Below are 26,213 nucleotides of genomic sequence, written 5' to 3'. Positions count from 1 at the left end.
GGTTTCCCGAAGTTTTTGGTGCACAATTTTGCTGAACCGGACCTTCTTATGATGCACAACAAGAAGTTTTATGCTAAGATTGGTCATTATGTTTCCACTTTGAAGTGGAAATCAATTGTGGAGCGAGCCACTCAGCTCAATGTTGCCATTACCAATGGTTCTACGACGCTTCGTTGTTAGGAGGATGAGTACGTGCTGCCAGTCCTAATGATGATAGCATTAAGGATGAGATAGTTTAAGAAATTTTGGATTTGTACTTTTTGTGTTTGTGATAGCCACGCTCTGTTGTACATGTTTTGGAATATTCAATATCAATGATCATCTCCAAAGAGAGAGAGAGAGAGAGAGAGAAAGAGAGACTTAGATTTGTTCTCAGATTATGGAAAAAAGTAACTATAAACTTCTAAGTGAAGAGGAGGTGGAAATAGCAACATCTAGGCAATATCTCTTGAACTTGCCATTCGCATTTGATTCCTCAAAGGTGTTAGTTCACTTGACTTTCATTTCTTTGCGGAATACAATTGCTTTGTTGTTAGCTGAAGAAATGTGTGTGTGTTTTTATGTATACCCATTACGTAAGAAGAGGCCAATGATTTCAATAAAAAATTGAAAGCATCAACAAATGAGGGGCCAATGATTTGTTTTAAAAAAACTTAAAGAATCGAATGGGATACTAGCAGTTCAACACCATGGGAGCGCGTAAAGCCAAGGGGTCGTGGAACCATGCATCAAGCATGTGTAGTCTTGAATTATGCAAGAAGATATGCAAGTTTTTTAATTTTCACGGCTACACTTCTCTAGAAACTCATATGATTGCTCGAGTTGTTGTGGGAGTCTGGCATTAATCATATGTCAGGAATGTGTGGATTTGAGCCATTAGGATAGATTGCCTTGAAGATATGCACCGTCGCCACGTGTTGTGAATTCGGCCAAATTACTTTGGTCTTCAATCTCAAGAAATCGTATAATTTATAAATTGCTTTAATCTAGCTTGTCTGAAGGGACTTGCTCAATTATTTCATTGCTCGGAAATACCCGCTCGCCAATTTGTATAACCCTGGTCTAGCCTACAAGCAAATGGTGAAGCTCCATGAATGTGGAAAGATTTAAGAGCTTCCATCATGAAGTAGTTCTTGGCTACCGATTCCAAAGACAAAGTACTCACCGAATGGCAAAGCTTGAAGCTCTCTCCCTACGAATCTATCCACAAATATGTAAACAAGTTTTGGGATTTACATCTCAAAGCCGCTGACTTCAAAAAGATGGATTCTGGAGAGCAAAAAAAACAATTTTGTGCGGGTTTGATTGAGGATATGGCGGAGTATGTCAACTCCCCAAAGGCTACGCACCATATCTGCAGTCATACACCATACCATGGTGGCTTCATGAATCAATTTCCAACAAGGGGCTAAGATAAATCTCAAGCCCACGGAAAACAAGGACCATAACAAGCCTAAGGGGAAGGACAATGTCCAAAAGTCTCCCAAAGGCAACACCAACAACAACAAAGCTAAGGGGAAGGGAATTTATAAAGGCAGAAATAAACTCTCTCTTGAAGAGCTAGAGCATTATCGGAAAGATAACCGCTGTTTTAAGTGTGGGCAGCAAGGGCATGCCTATCATACTTGGCCCCACAAGAATACTCGTAATGAGCCTCGTAGAGCTACCTTGGTTGAAATTCAAGAAGATGATACTCATACCCAAAGGATCTCCTCTATGCCATGTTTGGGGAAAGGTAAGAGAACATGATGCATTTATTCTCTTTGACCCTAGTTCTACTCACAATTTCATATCCACAGAGTTGGCCACCAAGCTAGGAATCCAAGCCTATGAGATGGGAGATGTCCTACCTGTCGATGGTGCTTTCAAGGGGCAAGAAGCCTCAGTCACTCCCTTAATTGGGAAATTGAGGCTCCATGTCCAAGCTATGTGGACAAGTAGGGTTTCTTTATCTCTCCTCTCAAGCATGAGGATGTAATCCTAGGGGCACCATGGTTTGATCGCATGGCTGCCAATGTTAAATTCCCCGGAAAAAAAATTACTTTAGGTTCAAGGAAAAAGATATGTACATAGATGCTAAGGTGTTGGGTAATATCATACCCCTTGTAAATAAGCAAGCTTTCAATAAGTCAATAAAGAGATCTATTCCGTGTACATGATTTTTGTTAAAGATCCTCAAAAATAATCTAGTGCTTTAGCAAAAGAAAATATAAATAATCAAAAGGAATTAGAGTTATCCAATTTCCTCAAGGGGTTTCAAGATGTTTTTATTGACGATATCCCTTGTGAATTACCTCCCAAACAAGGCAATGGACAACCATGCAATTGAACTTCTTCCAGGAAGTTCACCACCTAATAAACCTCCTTATAGAGTTTCCCCAGCTCAACAAGAGGAGATTATGTGGAAAGTGCATGAGTTGGTTGAGAAAGGCATGGTTAGACCTAGCTCATCTCCATTTTGTTCACTGCTTTTATTAGTGCAAAAGAAAGACGGCACATATCATATGTGTGTCGACTATAGAGCACTAAATAGGATCGCTATCAAAAATAGGTTTTCCCTTCCACGGGTAGAAGACCCATTTCCTAAGCTACAAGGTTTGACCTATTTCAGTAGGATTGACCTAAAAAGTGGCCACCATCAAATAAGAATATTTGATCAAGACATAGTAAAGACCACATTTCGCACTATGTTTGGTCTTTACGAGTACATTGTCATGCCTTTTGGCTTGACCAATGCACCAGCCACATTTAACCGCTTGATGGATAAGCTATTCAAGCCTCACCGAACCTTTACTAGAGTTTTCTTTGATGATATAATCATCTACTCTAATTCACTAAACAAACACAAGCAACGCCTCTAGGTAATATTTCAAGTTCTACGAGAGAATAAACTATATATTAATCGACAAAAAAGTGAATTTTTCTTACAAGAGATTCAGTATTTAAGTCACATCATCTCTCAAGATGGAAAGGTAATAAAAGGATGGCATAATCCAAGGAATCTACATGAACTAAGAAGCTTTATAGGTATGTGTGCATACTATAGACGCTTCATAGAAAAGTTCTCACAAATCGCGGGACCATTACATGACCTAACAAAGAAAAACGTTAGGTATATATGGTCCACCAAGGAGAATGCTTTCAAAAATCTTAAAGAAAATCTTATCTCTCAACCTGTGCTTACACTACCGGATCTCTCAAAGCTATTTGAGGTCCAATGTGACACCTGTGGTGATTGACTTGGAGGTGTTTTGCTCCAAAAAGGTCACGTCATAGCCTATGAAAGTCAAAGGCTCGACCCTGTTGAGCAAGCTCTAGGCATATATGAGAAGGAACTCTCAGCAGTTCTACATGCTCTAGACTCGTGGTGGCACTATTTATTGGGGACTCCTTTCATTCTGCGGACAGATCACCAAAGCCTTAAGTACTTCATGACAGAGACCAAGCTCTCTGACAAACAAATGAGGTGGGAAAATTTCCTTTTGCAATTTCATTTTCATATTGCTCACATTGCTAGCAAGCATAAGCAAGTAGCCGATGCACTCTCAAGAAGACCAAGAGTGAGTGCGGTATCCATAGCAACTCACAATGATCTATCTTCTATCATAGATGAGTACGCTATTGATCTCGATTTTAGAGATGTGATTTCAGCCCTTGCACTAGGAAAGAAAGAAGAACCATTTACCCTACGAGATGGTTATCTTCTCTATGGAAATAGACTATGTGTTACTAACTCACTACGTGAGAAAGTAATGTATGAATCTCATGCTCCTCCTTATGCGGGGCATAGAGGGATTCAGTCTACCCAAAAAGGGATAGAAACATATTTCTATTGGCCTACCTTGAAAGCAAACATACAAGAGTATGTTTCAAAGTGTGTGGTATGCCAAAAGATAAAGGTTGATAGAGGAAAGAAACCTCGTTTTCTTCAACCTTTGCCAATTCCTGATTCACCATGGGAGAGTATATCCATGGATTTTATCTTTGGATTACCCAAGTCTATCCATGGGAATACAAGAATATGGACAATAGTAGACAAGTTCAGCAAACAAGCTCATTTTATACCTGTCAAAAAGACTATCAAATCCCGTCAAATGGCAACCCTCTTCATATCACAAATCTTCGAGTACCATGGATTGCCAATGTCCATACTGTCGGATAGAGATCCTAGAATGACCAGTAATTTTTGGAAGGGTCTCTTTGAGAATTTAGGTACAAGGCTAAATTTCTCCTCTGCCTATCACCCGCAAACCGATAGCCAAAGTGAGATAGCTAACCTAACAATTCTTGATCTACTAAAAGCTTATGTCACATAAGTAGATCAAAGGTCCCAATGGGAGAAGTACTTACCGTTGGTGGAGTATGTCTACAATAACATTGTGCATACCTCCACGAGAAAATCACCTTTTAAGGTGATTGAGGGAAGATAAAAAATTCCCCTGCTACTTAAGGTACATAGGAAGATCTTCGTTGCAGATCAGTATAGCCGAGACTTACAAGAAATATTTTCAAAAGATTAAGGATGCTATGTCCATCTCAGAGCAAAGGCAAAAGGTTGTTGCTAATAAGCACATAAGAGCTCTAGCCTTTAAAGAAAATGATTGGGTCTTGCTTAAGTTTCCCAAGGCTCAAATAAGGCACATGACGGACAAGAATCCTATGGGACACCAAAAGTACTATGCTAAGCTAGCAAAAAGGTATTATGGTCCCTTTTAGATTCTTAGGCCGATCAAGAGATAGCTTACCAGCTCAAGTTTCCCAAACATCAGCTCATACACAATGTTTTCTATGTGGGCCTATTGAAGCCTTACAAAGGAGAGCCACCCCATGAAGCAACCATTGAAGACCCACCAGAGATCGAGGACCAAGAAGAGGTGTTGCAGCCCGAATCCATTCTCTGACACAAAGACAGGGTATTGAGAGGTAGTAAGATTATCCGATGGTATCTTATTACACTTAAGAATTATCCTTTGAAGATGCTAGATGGATGCAAGGCATACAGTTAAAGGATAATCTAAACTTTGTCAATGCTTACAATGCTTCCCTAGAGTAAGCAAATGTAGGAATGTTTAAATGAACAAAGTTTTTGTCTTATAAGACTCTCTTTTTCTTTATTGTGCACAAATGTTAAGAAGTATGCATGCTAAGGATCAAGTTTGCGGAGACGACGTCTCCCAAACACCAAGTAGAGCTTGTCCCTCTACTACGAAATATTGATAGGACTAATACGCATACATGCTTTCACCAGCTTAGGCTCTCAAGCGCCAAATGGATTAGTCATTCATTCTGGAACGGTGTCGTAGGGTAAAATAGGGATCCTCTACCCGCTAGAAAAAGGACTAATGACTAGGCTTTATCGTCTCTACCTCATAGTCGAGGAAGACTATGATTGCAAGAGATAGGTAATGTCATAAGAGCTAATATCTAATTCTCCTAAATGATTTTCTCATGTTAAACTGATCATTAACATGGGGAAGTACCAGGGGAGAAAAAGCTAGAATATTGGTAAGGCTAGCAGACTGGTTATAGTAGGGATCCAAAGGAGGGAAAATAGGGATCCAAAGGGGGGGCCATCTGCAAAAGGGAAATGTGCATGAATGGTGCTTCAAATACCTTAAGGTTTAGCCCATTAAGACTTCCAAAATTCTAAGGTTCCAAAATTCAAAGGTAAAGTCCAAATGGTCAAGCATAACGGAATTGGATGCTTTTGTGAAGACCATAAAGTCTTCACATGTCCCTAGATGGGAGGGGGCGATCCCTAAAGGTATGGGAAGAGAGAGAAGAGGTGAGAGAACACATAAAACACAAACACACTCAAGGCTTCCCTTTACACAAAGGGAATAGTGGACACATGTCAGGTTCCTAGCCCAATTGCCCCCTAAGTGCATACAAATCCTATTGGATGGCCATAGAGGTGGACCAATGAGAGTTAGGCTAGAATAAATTTAGTTTAATTCATTTAAAAACACTTGATAAAAGAACCAATGAAAATAAATTCTCCTAGAAGATTATTGGACAACCTGCCAAGGGGTCCGATGGGAATTAAGCAGCCCAATGGCTTGCTTAATTCCTATTGGCCAAAAGGGTAAAAGGTATAATGGGGATTTAAATGTAATATTTGAATTAACTAAGCTCTCACTAAAGGGGAAAGAGGGACACTTGTCACAAGGCTCTCCATTTGACCTCTTATTTCCTATTGGTTAAGCTTGGCATGAGCCAATGAGGGGCGAGCAAAAGGAAAATAGCAAGAGGGGTCGACCAAGAGAGAGAGGAGGCTGATTTTTGCAAGGCATTATCACACACACACTCACACAAACTCATGTGTGAAGTAAAGAAGACTATCTCCTTCTCAAGATTTAATGGAAAGCTCATCATTTACTCCAAGTTTGTGAGAAGGGAGGCCTACACCAACAAGTCTTGGCTTTGTGATGCAAATCCAACCAAGGGCCAAGATCCAATGTATGCCCATATCCTCTACCATGCTAATTACTAAGCTATGCTAAGCTATTAAGAGTGAATATGTGAAAAGAAATACTTATTTCTCGTAAGAATACTTCTTCTTCCTTTAGATCTACTCTCATACCCCACTAGCTCTCACCATCTTTGAAGGTGTGTGAGGTCTTGTTTTTAAGACCATGAAGGAATTGATGTTGTGTTTTTCAAGTGTGAGCTTGGTGCTTGAAGCTTCCATCTTCATTGCACCAGCACGTTATTGAAGGAACACAAAGTATTGTATTGTAAAATGTCTCTCTTGATGAGGGAAACCTATAATACAAAGCCTTTTGGAGGGGGACCGGCTCCATGTATATTTGGTCCTCAATTGTTGTCAATAGCATAATTTCTCTCTCTTTTTGGAGTATTGTTCATGCCTATCTAACAAGGTGTTATGCTTTTGTTACTCTCTCTCCAACCAAGCACTCTTGCTATGCTCATTAGGGATCTATTCTTAATGAAATGCTCACTATGTCTATGTTAATTTCCGTTACACATAAGTTATACCCTATTAAAATGTTAGAGAGCACAATATAAACCCCTAAGCTCAGAGCATAGACAAAATAAGGTGCAGTAACCCGTAGGCACTTAACAACTCCGATAGAGTGTAGTATGCCACGATTGTGCCAAAGTACATATTGATGAAACCAAACAAGGAACTCATAGACCTATGACAGTTATTCCACGGGCTCCATGTTCTCTCAGTAATAATAAGCAGAAACCACCACATTCCTCTCTTTCACATACACGCACTAAACACAATCAAGGCTAAGTGAGGAGCAAAAAGCGCCCTCACCTCTTCATATGCAAGCAATCCAGGGAGGTGGCGGCATCATGACGAGCTCCAAGCAGTAACACTTACCAAAATTTGTATGATCTGTAATGTGTAATATTTGAAGTAGAAATAAAATGAGGCTGCCTCAATGGAGGCTACCAATTTTAGGTTTTGAGCAGGGGTGTAGACAACTCTAAGTGCGGCGGAGGTGGAGAGTGCGGCCGTGAAACATTCCTCGATAAAATGAGAAAAGTAAAATGGTAAACTGCCACATTCTCATTAATTACCAAGTAATTTACATCATGCACCCTTTGTAAGGGTAAACACCCACGGGGAAAGCATAGCACTAGCTACAAGATCCCTTCTACTAAAAAATACATATAAAAAAGTGGTGAACTGCTCCTAACAAAATATAACTCTAATGAAAGTGAGTGACTATGATAAAGCATCACAAGCTGACAGAGGCAATTTTTTATAGGGGAAAGCTCTTGTTTTAATTTATCCAAGTTTGTACCAGTACCTAAGAGTGTGTGTGTGTGTGTACTCACCCAAGGCGCCATACACAATGGGTTGGCAGTAGGCCAATTGTTTATGGCCTAACTACCTAATTAAGGAGATGATATTAGTGCGATTAAACTTCAAGCCAAGCCAGTTATCTAGTGAAATAGCTTCAATGATAGTATTAATTAAGTCATTCCTTTTAAATCCATTAAGGAAATATTTGTGAATAAGATGTCTGATGTCTTACCAACCCAACCCATGAAACAATTAGAGGAAGAATAAAGAATCATATACAGAAGACATAGTTGTCATTACAAGGATTGTGTAACACGATTGAAAAGTTAAGGAATTGTATAGAAATGGAAAAGAACCGGGAATTTGTATTAAAACCATCACCATAGGTGGGCTCAATTCTAAGGCAGTTAGGTAAATAAGGCAAATCTCATCAAGGAACGTTCTATTGTTGAGACTTAGGATATTGTCCATGCATCTGTATATATGTTTAAATAGAGCAGTTGGGGCACATGATGAATAACCTCTTGCCCATACAGGGTCATACTCGAACCAAACAAGGGCCTTTGAGATATTGATTGTGGATGCAACTTATAAAGTTATGCCTTATGTACTGTAAGAAATATAAAATGTAATGCTTTATATGAATAATGGATGTTTATCTTTTTGAAGCTTGATCAGATTGTCCAAGATCTAAGCAATGAAGAGTTTGATAGAAATGATATGTATGCATATGTCTCACTCTACCTCCCTCTCTCCCCATCTCCATTGATTGAGAGAGAGAGAGAGAGAGAGAGAGAGAGACTGTGTGATGAAAATAGATCGGGTATGTCTTTGTGGTATGCATTATCTTTCTAGAATTTTTTTGGAATCTGCACGCTGGATTCCAAAAAGAGCTTGCTAGGAAATGCCTTGCCTTTAAGTGGGAGTATGTTGGGATAAAGGCGGGATGTGCCTCACCTCGGGGTTGGACACATGGGATCCGACTTCCCATTGACCATTGATGACTAACCGTTCACTAACCTTATTCTTTATAGATTAAAAAAAAGGAGCCTTGCTCACATTGGTTATGAGGACTCCACCCACATACAATCTCACATTGGTTATGAGGACTCCACCCACATACAATCTCACCACCCCTCTCTCTCCCTTACCACACTCTCTTCTTTGTGCCCTGCACCACACACCGTTTTTGTGTCGGCTCTACTTACAAAAAGCCCTTTGTTATTGTTGGGGGGGGGGGGGGGGGGGGAGGGGGGGCCAACCATTTCGACCATCAATATTATATCCTCTTTATGTGTGTGTGTGTGTGTGTGTGTGTGTGTGTGTGTGTTTTTTTTTTTTTTTTTCTATTTGTGGTTATGCGATTGTCTTCGTGTTTAGATCTAAATATATTTTAATTATGATGTCATGATCTCTTATTTTGATTATTTTCAAGTGATGGTGGAGTCAATTACTCAAATTAGCTTTAAACAACATAGATATATCATTAATAAATGTTCGATGTTTCAAAAGCATATAACTCATCTAGAGTCTATTGGCATGATTATCTGACCATTACATTTGCATCTCCAATTGAAGCATTACCAAGTACTTTTTCCCTTTAGCTTAGAAAGACAAATTCTGGTTATAAGCTTCAAGCTTTATTCTAACTTTCTTGAAATTATAATGAATTCCAATAATTAACTTTGATGGGGCTCTTACTATAAAAAAAAAAAAATTGATGGGGCTCTTAAGACGTGTAATGGCATGACCATTACATTTGCAGCTCCAATTGAACCATTACCAAGTACTTTTTCCCTCTAGCTTAGAAAGACAAAATCGTGTCATAAGCTTCAAGCTTTATTCTAACTTTCTTGAAACTATAATGAATTCCAATAATTAACTTTGATGGGGCTCTTACTAAAATAAAATTTTGTTTGATGGGGCTCTTAAGAAATGTAGTGGCATAACCATTACATTTGCATCTCCAATTGAGGCATTACAGAGTATTTTCTCCCTCTCGCTTAGAGAGAGAAATCATGTTAAAGTTTCAAGCTTTGTTCTAACTTTCTTGAAACTATAATGAATTCCATAATTAACTTTGATGGGAATCTTACCAAAATAAAATTTTATTTGATGAGGCTCTTACCAAAAAACAATTTTGGACAAAAAACCTTTGAAGCTATTAATGCATATGCAAAACTCTTATGATTTTTTTTATTCAAATTTCTACCAAAGGGGGTGCAGCTCCCAATCGAGAACTTTGCATTATGCTTGAATATGAGGATGATCGTTCTCAATGAGGATGGCTTCCAAGTCCTTGAGAAAACTCGACTCATTCTCTCATGATGAAAGTGGTTGCTCCAGATCTTCTACTCCATTGCCATAAAGCTCCATGTTGTTGGCTAGAAGTGGTGATAGCCCTACAACGATATAGAATCATAGTACCATGGATTTACATGCCTTGATATGCTTGTGTTGACCCCTTCTAGCTATTGTCATCCATAACTTCATGCATTCCCTTAGTAGGTTCCCTTTGAAGATTGAGTTTATTCGCATGATTATTTTTATAGTTTTGGCGTTTGCTTATGGAGTGAGCCATTGATTTTGTAGACAATGTACTATCATCTACCTGACTCAATGGAGATGAATGAATGGGCTAATACCATGGTTATGTGAAAAACTCTTGTTGTTAAAATAGATTTTAATAAAGTTATTTGGAACTTTTGAGATCTTTTGAATAATACCCAAAGAGCAAGGTGTTTATAGTCAACACCTATGATGGGTATAGATGATCTTGTGGTGTAGAAAGGAGGGGCAAGAGCTTCCTTGAGGCATGCCAAGGGAGTGCACCGATCAAAATCCTCCATATCCCATGTGGTCAAAGCCTAATGAAAACCCTCTCCACACATTTTGTGGATTGGAGTAAAACTAGCCCTCTTTCTTTATAAACTTGTACCTTTAAAAAATAAAAATAAAAAAAATAGAATGCCCTCCTATAAGTGTAAACATGTAATAATATATAGTCCTATCAAGCGCACGTGCTATACATATATACCTACAAGGTGCACCCCTCGGGTACCCAATGACGGTGCAATAAAGTAATGCCATGTATGCCTTATTGTGAGGTGCCTAAGGGAAACCACGAGTGGTGCAAGACTAGTGGTTACTCTGCCTTGTTGATGATGCAAGGGGGGGGAGTTTGATTGTGGCCTATGAAGGCATCCCCCTAGTGAGGGTAAGCACCCTAGAGGGCTTGTGAATAATGGAATGAGCTTGAGACCATGACGAGCGGCTCACACACATGAAGGTAATAAATGTAAAACATTGCCATGTTTTGAATAAGAAGCAGCTTTAAAAGCCTTCAATTTGAAAATATGCAGTAAGCTCATTGTTACTCTATCCAAAATCCATCCTATTCACAAGAATCCGCTAAACCTAGCTAAGCAGATAAGTAAAATCCCCTCAACTCAGTTTTAAACACAATGATCTATACTCATGGAATATTATGATTGAATTCACCAAAGAAGGGATGCCTTGGGTGCGAGGATGGGTGGGAATAATTGATTGGGGCTTGGTTTTGTAAGATGGCATGGAGCAAAGGTGTACCAATATCACCAACAAGGTAGAGTATGAGTGTCGATCTTGGTGAGCACTCAAGCTCCTCGATATGTGAACAGCTTGTCTAGAGAGCAAGGCTTTCAATGTTTCTGCATTGGCATGGGTGGTCAAGATGCTTGCCATATTCTGCCCAAAGTTTTCTGATTTTCATAAAAGTTGCTTGGGATGACAAGTCACCATCAAAACACGTTCAATAAGATATGGGATGGTAGTGTATAATGTGGATACTAGGGAGGGAAGAACAATGGCCGACCTGGATGGGAATCTCACCAAGTTTAGAATCTCGCCTAAGGAGTGCCTTCAACCAATGTTTAAAGAAAGATCTTTATCTTGTCTTTTGCTATACGAGGAAAGACTAATGGAGAGCTAGTGCCCTTTGGATATAGTGGTTTCATTGAGCAACAATTTCTTTAGAGGTAGTAGCATCCCCTATCACCATCCTCACAGTCAACAAATTGGTCATGCTAGCGACTCTCCCGTGCTTTTGTGGTGTGGTTCTGGTCTTGCATTTGCGGCATCAAAGTCATCTGAATCATCAAGTGCTATTTGCTTGCACTTAGGATGCGAGTTCTACCGTAGCCCGAGCAAGCATGAGCGAGCATACAAGAACCCGAGCGGATATCTATGATGGTGTTGTTGTCAATGCATATGACCTAACAAGAAAACAAAGAAAAACATAATACTAATTTTTGAAGAAAAATTGGACAGAGCTTCCTTTATACATAGGTCAATATTTCAAAACAAACCCATTAGCAATTTAAGGCACCTCACAGGAGGATTTGAAATTCTAACCAAATTGTTTTAGAGAGTGAATACTTCTCATCCACAACTCAAAACATTGGAACATCAACTCAAAAGTTTTCGTCAAAACATGATGAGAAACATATGAAAATAACAAGACATGAATTTCAATTCTAACATCAATGCTACAAATTTCTCAATTCTTATGATTAGTCACATTCATTGTCGAGGTAGACTTTCCCCCTCCAACGCATTGTCAATTCAGATGACCTAGCAAGAAAACAAAGAAAAACATAATACTAGTTTTTGAGAAAAATTGGACAGAGATTCCTTTGTACATAGGTCAATATTTCTAAAAAAAACCCATTAGCCATTTAAGGCACCTCACAGGAGGATTTGAAATTCTCACCAAATTGTTTTAAAGAGTGAATACTTCTCATCCACGACTCAAAACTTTGGAACTTCAACTCAAAAGTTTCCATCAAAACATAATGAGAACCATATGAAAATAACAAGACATGAATTTCAATTCTAACATCAATGCTACAAATTTCTCAATTCTTATGATTAGTCACATCCATTGTCAATGTAGACTTTCCGCCTCCAATGCATTGTCAATGCATATGACCTAACAAGAAAACAAAGAAAAACATAATACTAGTTTTTGAGAAAAATTGGACAGAGCTTCCTTTGTACATAGGTCAATATTTTAAAACAAACCCATTAGTCATTTAAGGCACCTCACAGGAGGATTTGAAATTCTAACCAAATTGTTTTAAAGAGTGAATACTTATCATCCATGACTTAAAACATTAGAACATCGACTCAAAAGTTTCCATCAAAACATGACAAGAACCATATGCTACAAATCCCTCAATTCTCACACTCATCATCGATGTAGACATTCCGTCTCCGACGTGTCTCACAGATTTCAGAATCGTATCGCATGTCGGCTTCCATGCTCCAAGCCATCTCCTCTGCGTAGACCGGCATGGAACTTCCAATCAACAAGAAAATGCATCGTTAAGATAAAATACTAAACAAGACATAGAAGTAATATTTATAAACATTAAATACCAATGTTGACATCAAAAGGATAAAAAACATAAGCAATGTCAATGGCATAGTAAGACGTGGGCCTCACTAGTCATCAAAGGGATTGACACGCGATGGCATATCACCCTCATCATCAATATCTAAGGAGGTGGAGGGGTCCTCTTTGCTCCGCTTTCTATGATGGAGCAATGGTAACACATATCCTGAAATCAATGGCTCATCAATGTCGAGCGCAACACATGTCCGTCCTAATCCCACACAAGCCGCCAATGCAGGGGTTGTACCACATCCAAGCTCCAATCAAATACCTCCACTCCGACAAAGGAGCTCCACAAAGCATGCAACAAAACAATGGCTCCACTGCAATCCACCTCGCAATGGCTCGCCTAATGATGATCTAGCTTGAGAGAGCTTCGGAACATGATGCATCATAAAAGAATCCGATGACTGCATGCCAAGGCGAGAAAATAGAACAGTTCTCTCTGCTACGAAGCACGATGGACACATACCTACTCGATGAACCATAAATAGCACAGAGCAAAGACACTGTAACAAAAGAGGCACGGTTAGAGAAAGCAACAACATAAATCATTAGAGTATTAATACAAAGCAAGTGTGTCACCACAATAGGACCGCCAAAACTCTCAAAATGACCATAGGCTCCATGATGGAGTACTACAATACGTCGATGAACAACCATCTCTGCAGCACAACAAAACCTCTCCACCCACCTAATGGCCTCTCCTATTCAAAACATTAATTATTACAAACACTTACAATGATTATTACTATCTTATGACATGATCATAAACAAAAGGATCTCACCCGCCGTAGATACCATGATTAGAAGCCAGCCTGAATCTGCTAGCGCCGAGAATGCCAAATGAACTCCAGCACGCACATGATCCTCACTGCAAATGTCCCACTGAGGTAGAGTAGATGAGCCTACTAGAGACCTACCAAAGGGGAGATCCAAGAAAATGAAATCAGCAGCCCATGGAACGGCTCTCCCCGCGCGAGTATATAGTGTAGCCTCGGAACGTGCCCGTGAAAGATGCTCATGTATGGGGATCCATATGGGATTCTGGACTCCCGCTCTGAAGTCTGCAACAATGGCAATGTAGTCCCCCACTATGGCCATGCACCCTGTGTCAACAAAACTGGATATGTTTTGTAATGGAGACTCCACAAGATAAACAAATGAGATAGTCTTCCTAGCCATGATGGTGCCAGAAGACACTGGAGTATCACAACAAGATAAAATTAGTCATCTATGAAGCATATTTTTGGAAAGAATTAACAAACTTTTATAAGACATACCAGGCATTGAGCCCATATCCTCCTCTATGATCGTATCCACAAATGTTTCCTTTTCCTTTTGCGAGTTGCATGCATCTCAAACAAAACATTTTAAGTCAAAATACTACTAACTTATGGTTGTTTGGCATGCCAAAGAGTGAAACATACCTGCATGGCTCGCCTCTCGTCTATCTGCTAGTGGCTTTTGTATCACAGCATCCCTCGACATCGTGTCATGCAGCTCTCTTTCATGACCAAGAACATGTCCTTTTTCCATATCTATCCACCATGGACAATTCTCAATCTCCCATGCACTCAAGGTGCACATACTAGAGGGATACATGCATGTGTCTTGAGTAGCCATCTGAGTCCACTGTCTTGCCAAAAAAGGCATGGAAAGCAACACATTCTTGGATACCAAAAACATAAGGAATCTACAATGAACAGCTAACAAGTTACATGAAGCTCATCACATAAACATAACAAATTAATAAAATTGCAATTAATAATTTGTTCACCTGAAAGACAAACGTTGTGCTGCCATTCGTAATGTATCTACCTTCTTCAATGCCTGCTTCTTCACATCCTTCGTCTTTGCTCCAAGAGACACTTCAATTGGAAACAAAAAGGGCCTGGCTTCAAATTTTATCTCCTCAAAATAGAATGTGAGGGTAGATTCATGTGGCAAAGGCACAACGCCAGGCACATCCATAAGATCTGACACAATCTGAAATGCTCTTTCAAAGACTCGTGCCAAAAAACCCTCTCTACGAAGCCACCTACAAGTCCAAAAAGAGTGAGAGAAAAAAAAAACAGTACAACAAATTGAAGATTAATTATCAAGGATCATCTTACATGTGGAAGACGTGATCTCCTTTCTTAAGACCATAAGCACCCCTTGTAATCTTGTCCGCCTCAAGCAAAGAAATCCAATGAATCTTGTTTTGAACGGGAGCATCTTGCAGTGCTATTAAGTTGAATTTCTCCAATGTAGCCCAACTATCATTGCCCCATTTCAGAGACAACCCTTGCTAGCCAATCCGTCCCAAGGTTGGGATCCACAATGTTAAGTAACTGCAATATGAGTATAAAAATGATAATTACTCTAATTACATATTGTACCATTTGCCACAAATAAAGAGTAGATGCAAACAAATAAAGTACCTTCCCAATACGATCTTGATATTTGTGTGTGATCTCTTGGTGAATTCTCTCCTCTTCCTTTTTGAAGTCTTCTTCAGACAAACCATGCTTCACATTTGACATTCTCTACTCTTTCTCTTTTGTCATTTGAATCTAAAATCCAAAATAAGCAAGACTATATTAATAATCACTCACACCAATGACAAAAGAAAGCAATTTATTTGATTCATACATCATAGACAATTATGCCAAGGTAACTTCGAGTGAGAGGATACCAAGGCTCTGAACCTTTGGCATACTTTTTCCGTACGGCGGCAATAAGATTTTGATCCTTTTCGGGTAAACCATTTAAGTACATCACATGATCCGCCGCACAAATGTGTGTCGTATTAACAATCTCATCACGAAGATGAGTGGCAACCAAAGCATGAGTATTCATGCTGCATTGACATATCATGTAAGCATTCAAATATACGATACCTTAAATACTTGCAAAGTTGATCAAGCAAAACACTTACAAGTTCATTCTTTGTAAACTGCTTAGCAACGCAATCTCATGCACTTTGGTAGGATCTATGATAGTGCACAAAACACGACAATGCTTCTCCTTAGAAGTGGAAAACCTTTCTTTAAGTGTCTCTGTCCATGCCACAGTACGATGATTCCCTTCCCAAACATAGAACATGTGATTGACAAGATCTTGAAACTTTGGTTTCTTTTTCAATTCACATTCGAATTCATCATTGATCTCATTCCATAGAGGTCCCCATGTTGCTTTGATCTCATCTTGAGTACACACAAAAGTTAAACTTTAAACAAAATCCAAGAATGTGAACAATGGAAAAAAGATAGAAAGTATTGACATACCTATCACAAGGCTCTCCTCTCTTTTGCATGTCAATAAAGAGACAATGAAAGCTCCTTTTTCTGGCATATAGCCTTCTTTTGCAAAGGCAGACTTCAACCCACTAAGATCGTCTCTCAACCCTCTCACCCTTGCATATGGAATCAATCTGCACAAGGGAATAGAGGGACAATCAAATCAGCTAAATACACGTATGCTCTCAAGCATATCTGCTCCCCTATGCATGAAGATTTTTTGTTCATCCTCCATTTCTGCGGCTGCACTAACCTCGTCCCTTATCTCCCATGGGACTATCTGCAACCCATTCTCCTCAGGGGCTAGTGTCTCATCTATCTCATGTAAAGATCCCTGCCCCATGTCCATAGATAGAATCTCCTCTTCTTGTGTTTCTAGCTCCTCTATCATGATAGTAGCTGAAACCGAAGAGACTTGGTCACTACTGTCCACGTGACCATAAGAGATTTGATCACTACTCCTCCCTCTCCGGGCACGACCACGGGATCTAGGGCTGATCCAACGTAAATAAACAATTCAACATTTTTAGTAACCTTCAAAAAGAAATCAGTTGTTGACGGAAGCACATAATGAAACATAAAGTATTGTTATGGAATAACAAAATGAAACAAAATTTAATTTAGAGCATTATTTCAAATATTATGCATAGCCCATGAGATATATCTCCAACAGATTTTAGAAACCAAGGCTATTTATTTATTCCAACATTATTAAAAAATGTAAAAAATTCATGAGAATATTTAATTGCAAATATTTAAAAGTTTAAAACACCTGGCAGGAGGACGCCCTCTTCGATTAGATGTACCGTTTTTGCCTGCCATCGATTGCCCTTGTCGTGAATTGACCTACACAAGTCAAAACTAAACTTAAATTTGCAAACATGCCATAAGTAACTCTACATTTAAAAATAAGTCGTGTTAGCAAAAAAACAAAAAAAAATGCACAATGATACATCATTTAACACCATTCCATGTGTAGCAATTGGTTAAGCAAGCCAACAACAAAGATCATCAGCGCCCATGTAGCTCACAGTAGTGAATGTGGACAATTGCTTGCCTTGAGGCCAAATAGGAGGGGGTTGTAGGAAAGATTCAAAGTCGATAGGGAGGTTAGGCACTCAAAACGTTTTGAAGGAATGGTGCCACTCATGTGGTTTAGGGAAATGTCTAGGGACTCTAATATGCGCAGACTAGCAATGGTTTCGAAAATATGCATGCTCAGCTGGTTGTCGAAGAGATTCAAGAACACCAGGCCTATAAGCTAGGAGCTTATAGAAGGAGGAATTTGCCCCACTACCTTCTTTTCAAAGAGGTCAATGGAAGTGATGATCCATACCAAGTATTGGAATGTGAGAATTTGGACCTTCGCATTCACTTTCAGCTTCTCATCATATCTGGAGAAAGAGGAGGTGACACTTCTTTTACTAACCCCGTCCTCTACCTCGACAATGAAAGACTTCAAGTGAAGGTCATTAGGAATGACGCTCCAAAGGTTGGAATGGGAAATCTCTAAGTATTGCAGAGAAGCTGAGAAGGTGAATAAAACAAGCAGTTATCCGGCTATGAAGGTTGTTGAAGCTCAAGACTAACAACCTTAGCCTTGAGAGAGCCTCGAGCCAATAATTGCCAAGAGTACCCCCCAACTTATTATTGCTTAAATCGAACACTACTAGCTTCGTGCATTGTGATACGAACTCAAGAAGAGATCCACTCAATTAGTTTCCTTTCAAAGATAGGGTTTGGAGCTTCTTCAACATGCTTATACCAAAAGGGATACTTCCTTTGAATTTGTTATGGTCCAGTTTTAGCCTCAAGAACTCCTGGTAACGTTCAATCTCCTTTGGAATTGAGCCGTTTAGCTGGTTTGCTGAGAAAACAATGTTGACTAGTACACAAGGTGAGTTCTCTGATTTAGAAAGGTATCTGAAGGACGAGAGATCACCCACAAAGTGGTTTTGAGAAAGGTCTTGGTCTCTTAGGCTCTGTTGGAATTTCTCCTTTTCCCCTTGCGCTCAACATGAATTTCGGAAATTGATAATGGCAAGAAATTAAGCTGACACACATTTTTTCCGAACACTTGAACGTACCTCTCTCTCTCTCTCTCTCTCTCTCTCTCTCTCTCTCTCTCTCTCATTTGAGAGGTGAGAAAACTTGCTCTCTCTCCCTCATTTCCTGTTAACGTCGTTGAGACCAGCTCTACTAACAAGCCAACGCTTTGGACTCTCAGCATAGTTTTGGGATGCATTACGAAATAGGAAAAAAAAAAAACAGCATTGTTTAGCTCATTTGGAGCGCTAGAGCTCTCATTACTATGGAATGCCTTTATGCATTGACCCATTACTAAAAACATATGTTAATAAAAACGTTACCCATGCCTTGTTAATAAAAACTTACCTATCTCTGTGTTAGGCAGCGCAAGCACACAATGTAAAGGTACCCATCTCTGTGTTAGTCACCGCAAGCACACAACTGTGTTAGGCAGCGCAAGAGACTTACTGGAAGCCGAAAAAGCTGTGTGGCAGCTCGTTTTCCTCTGAGCAACGCCGCTAGAAACTGCGAGCTGGAAACTACCGCAACGAGCGCGCGTCGGCACGCGCTACTTGTAACAGAGAAAAAACGAATCCTGTGTCCTGCACGTCCCGATCAATGGCTCTGTGTCGTGCACCTCTGTCTCGACAAAAAAGTTTTTCTTTAAAAACTTGCCAAACCTACAGACGAGAACAATTGGTCGTCGTTTTGGTTTTTACACGAAACTCCGAGAATTTTGTAGGTAAATCTATTAATTTGAAAGTGGGATTGCACTAAACATAAGTTTTTTTTCCCAGACATCATAGTGATTGTCTATCATAAGCAGTGTTCGGGAAAATTCATTTTCACAAAAAATACAAAAATCCCTCCAAGACAATATTAGCCAATATTTTTACAATACTAGCCAATATTTTTGCAAAATTACACTATTTTTCATGTATTTTAAGCGGAATTTTCTCCTTCTTGCCCTCCCCTCAACCAACTACTTTGATTTTGCAACCGGCTCGAGGCTAAGCTGAGGCACACTTTTCCCGAACACTGATCATTAGAAGAGTCCTGAGTTAATTTGAAGTAAAAAATGCCTAACTCGAACGTGACGTGGAAAAATGAAATTTTGCATGATTGATAGGAGAGGTTCTTGAATGCTCGACGGTTGCGACGTCTCCACCATCACACACTGCAGTTAAATCAATTAACTTAGGTCTTTTCCAATTTCTCCACTTTGGTTAATGTTTGTACTACCCAGCATCGTAACTCAATTAGCCCACAGTTCTTCAGCAGTAATCCTATTGCTCCAGCTTTCATTAAAATATTCTTATGTAATGGCTAGGCATATCACTATCTATGGACCGCAAGGTGGCCAAAAGCTTGTTCTTATGTTTGAAGGTAGCACATATGCCCTGTCTGTAGCCTCTGTGAGACAACATTTCGAATTAACTACTGCCTTTAATTTGCATCCCTTAACTTTAAGTGGCGACCAGGTAAAGATGAAAGTAATTGAAACTTTTAATGGTGATGAAGTTTTCCTTCTAAATCACGGCCAGTGTCAGTTTTTCAAGGTTCGCATTGCTTCAAATCAGACAACTGCACATGGCAGTAGAATGAAGTCTGCATGAACAATAGTCGATCTGGAATCTGATGAGTTTGAGAAGCTTGGTTCTTCTAGCGTGCTTGAAATCATACGTTCAATGCCTTTGCAGAGCAATCTTTATCTGGCACTAAAACAAGCAAAGAATATCATTCAAGTTCAAGAGCTGCCTGTGCATTATGATGGCTATGTTGCGTTTGAGTTGCCACCTTCTGGTACAGCCAGTGGAATGACAGGGATGGAGCAAAGAAATGATACTCACATGTGGACAGAATATGTCACATGCAGTAGTGACACTTTTCCAGGCATTGTTAGGTTCAGTCGATGCTCGGGTCACTTGTGTTGTCATAACATTGATTGTCCATATTATCTAAGGACTAGATTATATAATGAGGTTCATTGGCGTGGTCGCCTTTCAAAGTCTTCCCCACAAGGCATGCTTACACCTGACTATGGCACCTTGATATGCAATCATTGCTCTCAAATGCCTGAATGTGCGGCCATATGTCCTGCAGTTATTTATTATTGTATGCCAAGAGATAAGCAAAGATGGACCTGATGCGTGCTACATTTAGGTGAGCATCACCATCCATGTGGAGCAGGAAGGTCCAGATCAAATGCAGAAAAATTTGCATCGGTGCTACAAACTCGTGCTTTTGCAGATCCATTTACCACTGCAAAGCAGTTGGAGCGTACAATTGCTCAAGATTTTATAATGGAAAAGCTTGTCATGGAGAATGCTGAGAACACCAAATGTATTGAAGACGGTGAGTTTGCTGAATTTCTTGACACAATCACACCTTTGTCAAACAAGCGAATGATTGAGAGAAGCTTGGAATGTGCCAAACGATCAAAAAACATAAGTGCTTGGAAGTTGTGCTTGATCTAAAGAGCAAGAGTAGGTATCCATACATTCACGATGTTCTTTTTCCTGGCCAACTTGGAGATGGACAATAAGCCACATGTATTTAAGATGCCAACCATTGGTCCAGGAAGTGGGGTTGATCTAGTTAATCGAATGCGCCCGGGTGGAAACTTGGAACACATGTGGGTGCACTTTGATCATGTGCATCGTGTGCATGGATGGCCAACAATGTCTGCACATGTTTATGATCCATTTGTTTGTGAACTTCTGACAATTGCAACATGTGAATTTACTGTGGAGAATAAGTTTGCACAAATAGAGTTTTGGAGGATGATCAATAAGGTGGTTGAAATCCAAGGGTATGATAAGCCCGAGTTTAGAGGTTTCATGGCTGATGAAGCAAATGCAGATTGGATAGCAGTCAGAACCGTTTATTTTGGAGGTCCCAGTATGGCTATGCCTGCCAAGGAACGATCATGTGTGTTCCATTGGGAGCAATCCATGATCCGTCATACTGTGAAGTGCATTAAGCCTTCCTCCCAAGAAGAACACAAGATTAAATGCTGCAATTGGCGAATCGCATCGTCAAAGAATCAAGCAGAAATCTGCAAGGGAGAACTTCGTCGCTATTGGAGAGCTGGGCATGCTATTGATGGAGAGGTTTCATGTCTAGAGACATGGTTGGCTTGGTGGGATGTCAGAGTTTCACATTGGGGAGGACGATTTGTTATGCAAGATGAGTCTGGCATTTTTATCCCTAACACTAACTTGTCTGAGAGCAAACATGCTAGCATGCGGGCATGCTTTGGTTTCAAAGAAAAAATTAGTTTGTATGAAGCTGCAGGGGCAGACATGGCAATGGCAGTGCTACAAAGTGTAAAGTATAATGCTTACCTTAAAGGTGCAAAGACATGCAATGGTCCGGGTATACAGGACCTTGCCCAGAGATTCTTTAATCGATCGTCCACATCTTCGGGTGCTACAAAATTGGTCAATCTTGCTCACTCTTCGATGAAAGAAATGGGTTTGCAAAGTCCAGAGATGAATAGGTCATATAGCAGGGAGAAGAGTGTGAAGAAAAAGAGGTCAATCTTTGTGGATGGTGGTGTTGTGCTAGAGGAGGATAGCCACATACCTGATTTTGTTACAATTACTGAACACATTAGTGGAAAAAGACATGCAAATGTACAAGGGGATACAAAATATTGGCCAGAGGTGAAAGTTGCAAAGACGGTATGGGCGATTAGGAGAACTGAACCTGGACGTAAGATGACATGTTTTGGGATTTTGCAGGATCAAACAGAGAGATGTGGAAGATTCATTAATGAAGGCTCTAATGACATTAAGAGAGGGGTTGCAGCACCTTGTTTTTGGGGTCGGAGAAAATATCCCTCATCTGGGTCAAATCCTGGGGGGATAGTAGAAGGTTATATTTGGTTTTGCAATGCTAGTAATTTGCACACATGGAAAATTCATGACATGGTGGTGGGACCACCCGGACCTGCACCAAGCGTTTGGAGTGTTGTTGAGGGCACTAATCTTGTGCCATATGAGGCAGAACAACTACAAGCTAATGGATTTGTGCTTCATCAGCAACATGGAGCAAGAGGTGTAGTTCTGAATGGGGGGATTCGAGATGCAAATAGAGTTCCGAGTGCCTTTCGACCAAGATATAGGGATGGCAAGGTTGTCAAGTGGCGATCCAAATTAACAAAGGAATTTCAGAAGAGAATTGATTTGGGGACATGCTTGGTGGCAGAATTGATTAACACTAGGTTGGTAATGGGACACTTTTATGTCCTGGGACATTTTTATGTCCTGTTAAGTGACCATTTTCCTTGAATTATGTCAAGAGTTTTGAAATGGATTTTGAGGTTCTATCTATCTAGAAAGTTGTCTCATGAGCTGAAAAAACTTGATATTTTTTTGGAATATCAATTCCATCATTAACATTGTCCTTGCACAACATTTCACACCCTAAACTGTGTGAAAAAACGGGTCCTGTTTTTGTCTTTTTTCAACTTTTTGCAACTATACCACTCTAGAATTCATGTTTGTGAGGTCTATAATGCTAGAGAACTATCTTTAGTAGTCCTCAACATATACTGATGCTTCTAGGGAGGAATAAATGTTAAAGTTGTAAGTTATGACCAAATTACAAAAATTGTCAAATCCTGTTTTTTAGCCAATTTTAGCTCTTCTATGATCTTTTTGGTGGCTTTCATGATATCAAAATGCAATTTTGATTTTCTATGTCGCATATTGTAACATAAAGCTAATATTCCTTGAGTTTTGGGGCACCTAATACCCTATTTTGCATAGTAGACAACGATGGCTGATTTTTTCAATTATAGAAGAAAACGAAACATTCTAGTATATCAAGTATAGCTTTTTCAATATTGTTAGTTTCTTGTGACAACTACATGCATTTTGTAGGTAGTAACCATATCTAGTCATAAGGATCAAATTTGGATAGATATTGAATAGTTTCTATGGGATTCTACAACTCATAATGTTGAACCCAGTTTTTTCATGTTTGCTGTATTTAGCACTTCATCTTTGTCCCCAAGATTCCCCTTGGTAAGAGATGTATTATTCTTTTGACATGCTCTATGGCTCCTTATGAACCTAAAGGACAATAGGGAACTAAGAAAACATGAATATATTATTTGTATTGAGAGTGGCTATAGAAGCTTTGATGATAGGTTTGCAGAATGGTAAAAATTCAACTTTTTGTACCTATTTATTTTGGCAAAACAAAAAATAGTGAGTGAGAAGCAATCATATGTTCTGATCACCAACCCATTGAAGTTAACTAAGGAATTTATCTCAAGTCCTACAAAAATCCCTAATCTTATTTTTATGCAACAAAACGTAAGAAATGACTGTTTTGATGAAAATGTACTGGTCCATCAACTTTGGAGGCTTGGTGTGACCAAAAGATGAGAAATTTTACAAGTTTCTTATTTTTTCCATGTGTAGTAGGCCTTGAACTATAACCTCATGAAAGAATTTTACAAAATGAGTGGATCTACTATGGTTTTGGAGGTTTTTTTCAAAACCCTCAAAGGACACTTTTATGTCTTGTTAGGTTACCAACCTAGTGTTAAAGAAGTTATTATTGTGTGCAATGAAACACACGTTTTCTATGTTGGCACAGAGGGCTCAAAGATAAAGGGAGTTTCATACTCTGTGACATTATCAGATTTTTCAAGGTGCACTTGTGAAGATTTTCAACAGAGAGAGTCCAAGAGGCTAACATATGTGCCATGCAAGAATATATACTATGTGTTTCTTCATGTTCTGGGTTTGGACTCTCATGCCCATGAGTTCATGCACCAAGCGGCTTTGACAAAGGTAGAGCTCTTTCAAGCTCTCGATGGAGTACGACCGAACACGCAACAGTAAATCAAGTTTTGTGCTCTAAAGTTTTTGTATGTCATTGTGGTTTTTTGTCAACCTATGATGGCCCCTATAGCCGTGCCTTTGGGTGTGAAGGTTTGCACTTTATGTGTTTTGTGGTCCTATGATGAGCCTTGTTGTGCGAGAGAATGTCTAAGGTTTTGAGCAAGTTTTTGAGTATGTACCAATGAATTAGATGTGGGTGTATGGTTCTTTTATTTGAAAAAAATTAAGATATGACTGGTTCATTTTACTACTCTATGTTCAATATCTGAACTATTGCAATATTGATATGCTCTTTTCTATTGTATATATTCGCTCAGTTTCCTGTTCGCTCGTAAGTATTTGCTCGGGGTTGGGGATCCCTCTTAGGGTGAATGTGTCGGCCATGACCCAACATGCCAATGTTACACTACATAGCAGGAGAGACACTATGCGGACATATGCACAATTGATTAGGCAAGAAATGTGTTGTTTGCTTCTTAGAGGTAGTATTCATTATGAGTTTGTGAACTATGGGTGGTTGCATGGCTATAGAAACTTTTGAAGCTAGATGCTCTATATATGGGTAAATTTCAAAATCTATAGGTTGGATTGCTAACCTAGCTAGCATGTACACTTGCGTCTGCCAAGACTCCTCACATGGATGTTAAGGTCTCTTGCAATTGACCATATCGCATTGAAAATTCTCTTCTTCTTCTTCTTCTTCTTCTTCTTCTTCTTCTTCTCTCTCTCTCTCTCTCTATCCTCTTCTTATTTTTGGCTAGCTTTACAAAGTGTGCTAAAAAAACATACGAATATTTTAGGGCCCTCTCATAAAACCAATAAAGGTACACTCATATTTAACTTGGCAAATATAGGCTTCTCTCTCTCTCTCTCTCTCTCTCTCTCTCTCTCTCTCTCACACACACACACACACACACGCACACACACACACACACACACACACACACACACACACACACATAGGCTGCATGTCTAGTTTGTAGTATTACAATGAATCATGTGAGAGGCTAAATTTAAACAAAATGGCGTCTGGGGATAGGCACATGAAATTGGAGGCACTAGCTGTAACAAAATATGGCTAATAGCACGGATTGTAGCGGAATTAAAGTAGCAATAGTGAGAATTTCCTTAAGAGGATTCTTAATGAACATAAGGAGAGTACTTGATTGAAGGTAGAAAAATAAATGTTATACCTAGTTAGCTTGGCATGAACAATACTTGCAAAAGAGAGAGAGAATTAGAGAAACTGACAACAATTGAGGACCAGATTTACTTGGAGCCGGTCTCCCTTGCAAAAGTCTTTTGTACTATAGATTCTTCCTTGAAGAGAGATTTGGTATAATACATGATTGTGTTCCTTGAGATCTTGTTGATGCCATGAATATGGTAAGATTCATGCACCAATATTATGCCCGTAACTAACTTGCAAAAACATTAACTAGTCCCCGGCCTCAATCCCAAGACATTAAACACCTTCAAAGGTGGAGAGAGCTATCATGGAGTGAGGAAGATGAAGAGAAGAAGATGTATCTCTATGAGAAAGAAGTAGTCTCCTCACATATAATCCCTCTTAAAGCATAGATTAGCATAGTGATAATGAAGATAGAGAGATTGCTAAGCATTACTTTGAGCATAACTCTTGGTTGCATTTTTATTCCATAGCCAAGAGGTGTTGGTGTAGGCTCTCCACTTCTCAACCTTGGATAAGAAGATGAATTGTGTGCACAACACACAATGGGGGAGTGTGTGTGTGTGTGTGTGTGTGTGTGTGTGTGTGTGTGAGAGAGAGAGAGAGAGAGAGAGAGAGAGAGAGAGAGAGAGAG

General features: G+C 39.5%; 3 protein-coding genes across 11 annotated transcripts; all 3 read right to left on the bottom strand.

Moving 5' to 3' along the window:
- Nucleotides 1-12,708: 12,708 nt before the first annotated feature.
- On the bottom strand, nucleotides 12,709-13,480 carry LOC147433731 (uncharacterized; the record flags this gene model as incomplete). The annotated part of the gene is made up of 2 exons (XM_086489533.1): nucleotides 12,709-13,121; nucleotides 13,269-13,480. Coding segments are annotated over 2 exons (336 nt in total), but the record flags the coding sequence as incomplete, so codon positions are not given.
- Nucleotides 13,168-15,537, bottom strand: LOC147433730 (uncharacterized). 8 transcript variants are annotated; one of them, XM_086490357.1, is made up of 8 exons: nucleotides 15,335-15,534; nucleotides 14,998-15,258; nucleotides 14,648-14,913; nucleotides 14,501-14,575; nucleotides 14,006-14,419; nucleotides 13,803-13,924; nucleotides 13,690-13,726; nucleotides 13,168-13,591 (listed from the first exon to the last, which is right to left on the bottom strand). In XM_086490357.1, coding segments are annotated over exons 1-8 (1,191 nt in total). In that variant the 5' UTR covers nucleotides 15,337-15,534; the 3' UTR covers nucleotides 13,168-13,577. The 8 variants fall into 8 exon arrangements, with proteins under 8 accessions (XP_086346483.1, XP_086346484.1, XP_086346486.1 ...); XM_086490358.1 differs by having other exon boundaries at nucleotides 13,806-13,924; XM_086490360.1 differs by lacking the exon at nucleotides 13,803-13,924 and having other exon boundaries at nucleotides 15,335-15,537.
- Nucleotides 15,416-19,221, bottom strand: LOC147433729 (uncharacterized). 2 transcript variants are annotated; one of them, XM_086490362.1, is made up of 9 exons: nucleotides 18,998-19,140; nucleotides 17,274-17,347; nucleotides 16,755-16,995; nucleotides 16,617-16,635; nucleotides 16,490-16,549; nucleotides 16,141-16,408; nucleotides 15,855-16,062; nucleotides 15,644-15,775; nucleotides 15,416-15,553 (listed from the first exon to the last, which is right to left on the bottom strand). In XM_086490362.1, the coding sequence occupies exons 2-8, from the start codon at nucleotides 17,321-17,323 to the stop codon at nucleotides 15,749-15,751; spliced, it is 873 nt and encodes a 290-aa protein (XP_086346488.1). In that variant the 5' UTR covers nucleotides 17,324-17,347; nucleotides 18,998-19,140; the 3' UTR covers nucleotides 15,416-15,553; nucleotides 15,644-15,748. The 2 variants fall into 2 exon arrangements, with proteins under 2 accessions (XP_086346488.1, XP_086346487.1); XM_086490361.1 differs by lacking the exon at nucleotides 16,755-16,995 and having other exon boundaries at nucleotides 16,490-16,635; nucleotides 18,998-19,221.
- Between the last annotated feature and the right edge of the window lie 6,992 nt (nucleotides 19,222-26,213).

Source organism: Adiantum capillus-veneris, chromosome 19, assembly GCF_014529385.1.
Source record: "Adiantum capillus-veneris isolate H3 chromosome 19, ASM1452938v2, whole genome shotgun sequence".
In the NCBI taxonomy this organism is placed as follows: domain Eukaryota; kingdom Viridiplantae; phylum Streptophyta; class Polypodiopsida; order Polypodiales; family Pteridaceae; genus Adiantum; species Adiantum capillus-veneris.
This window is presented reverse-complemented; position numbering and strand designations above follow the sequence as displayed.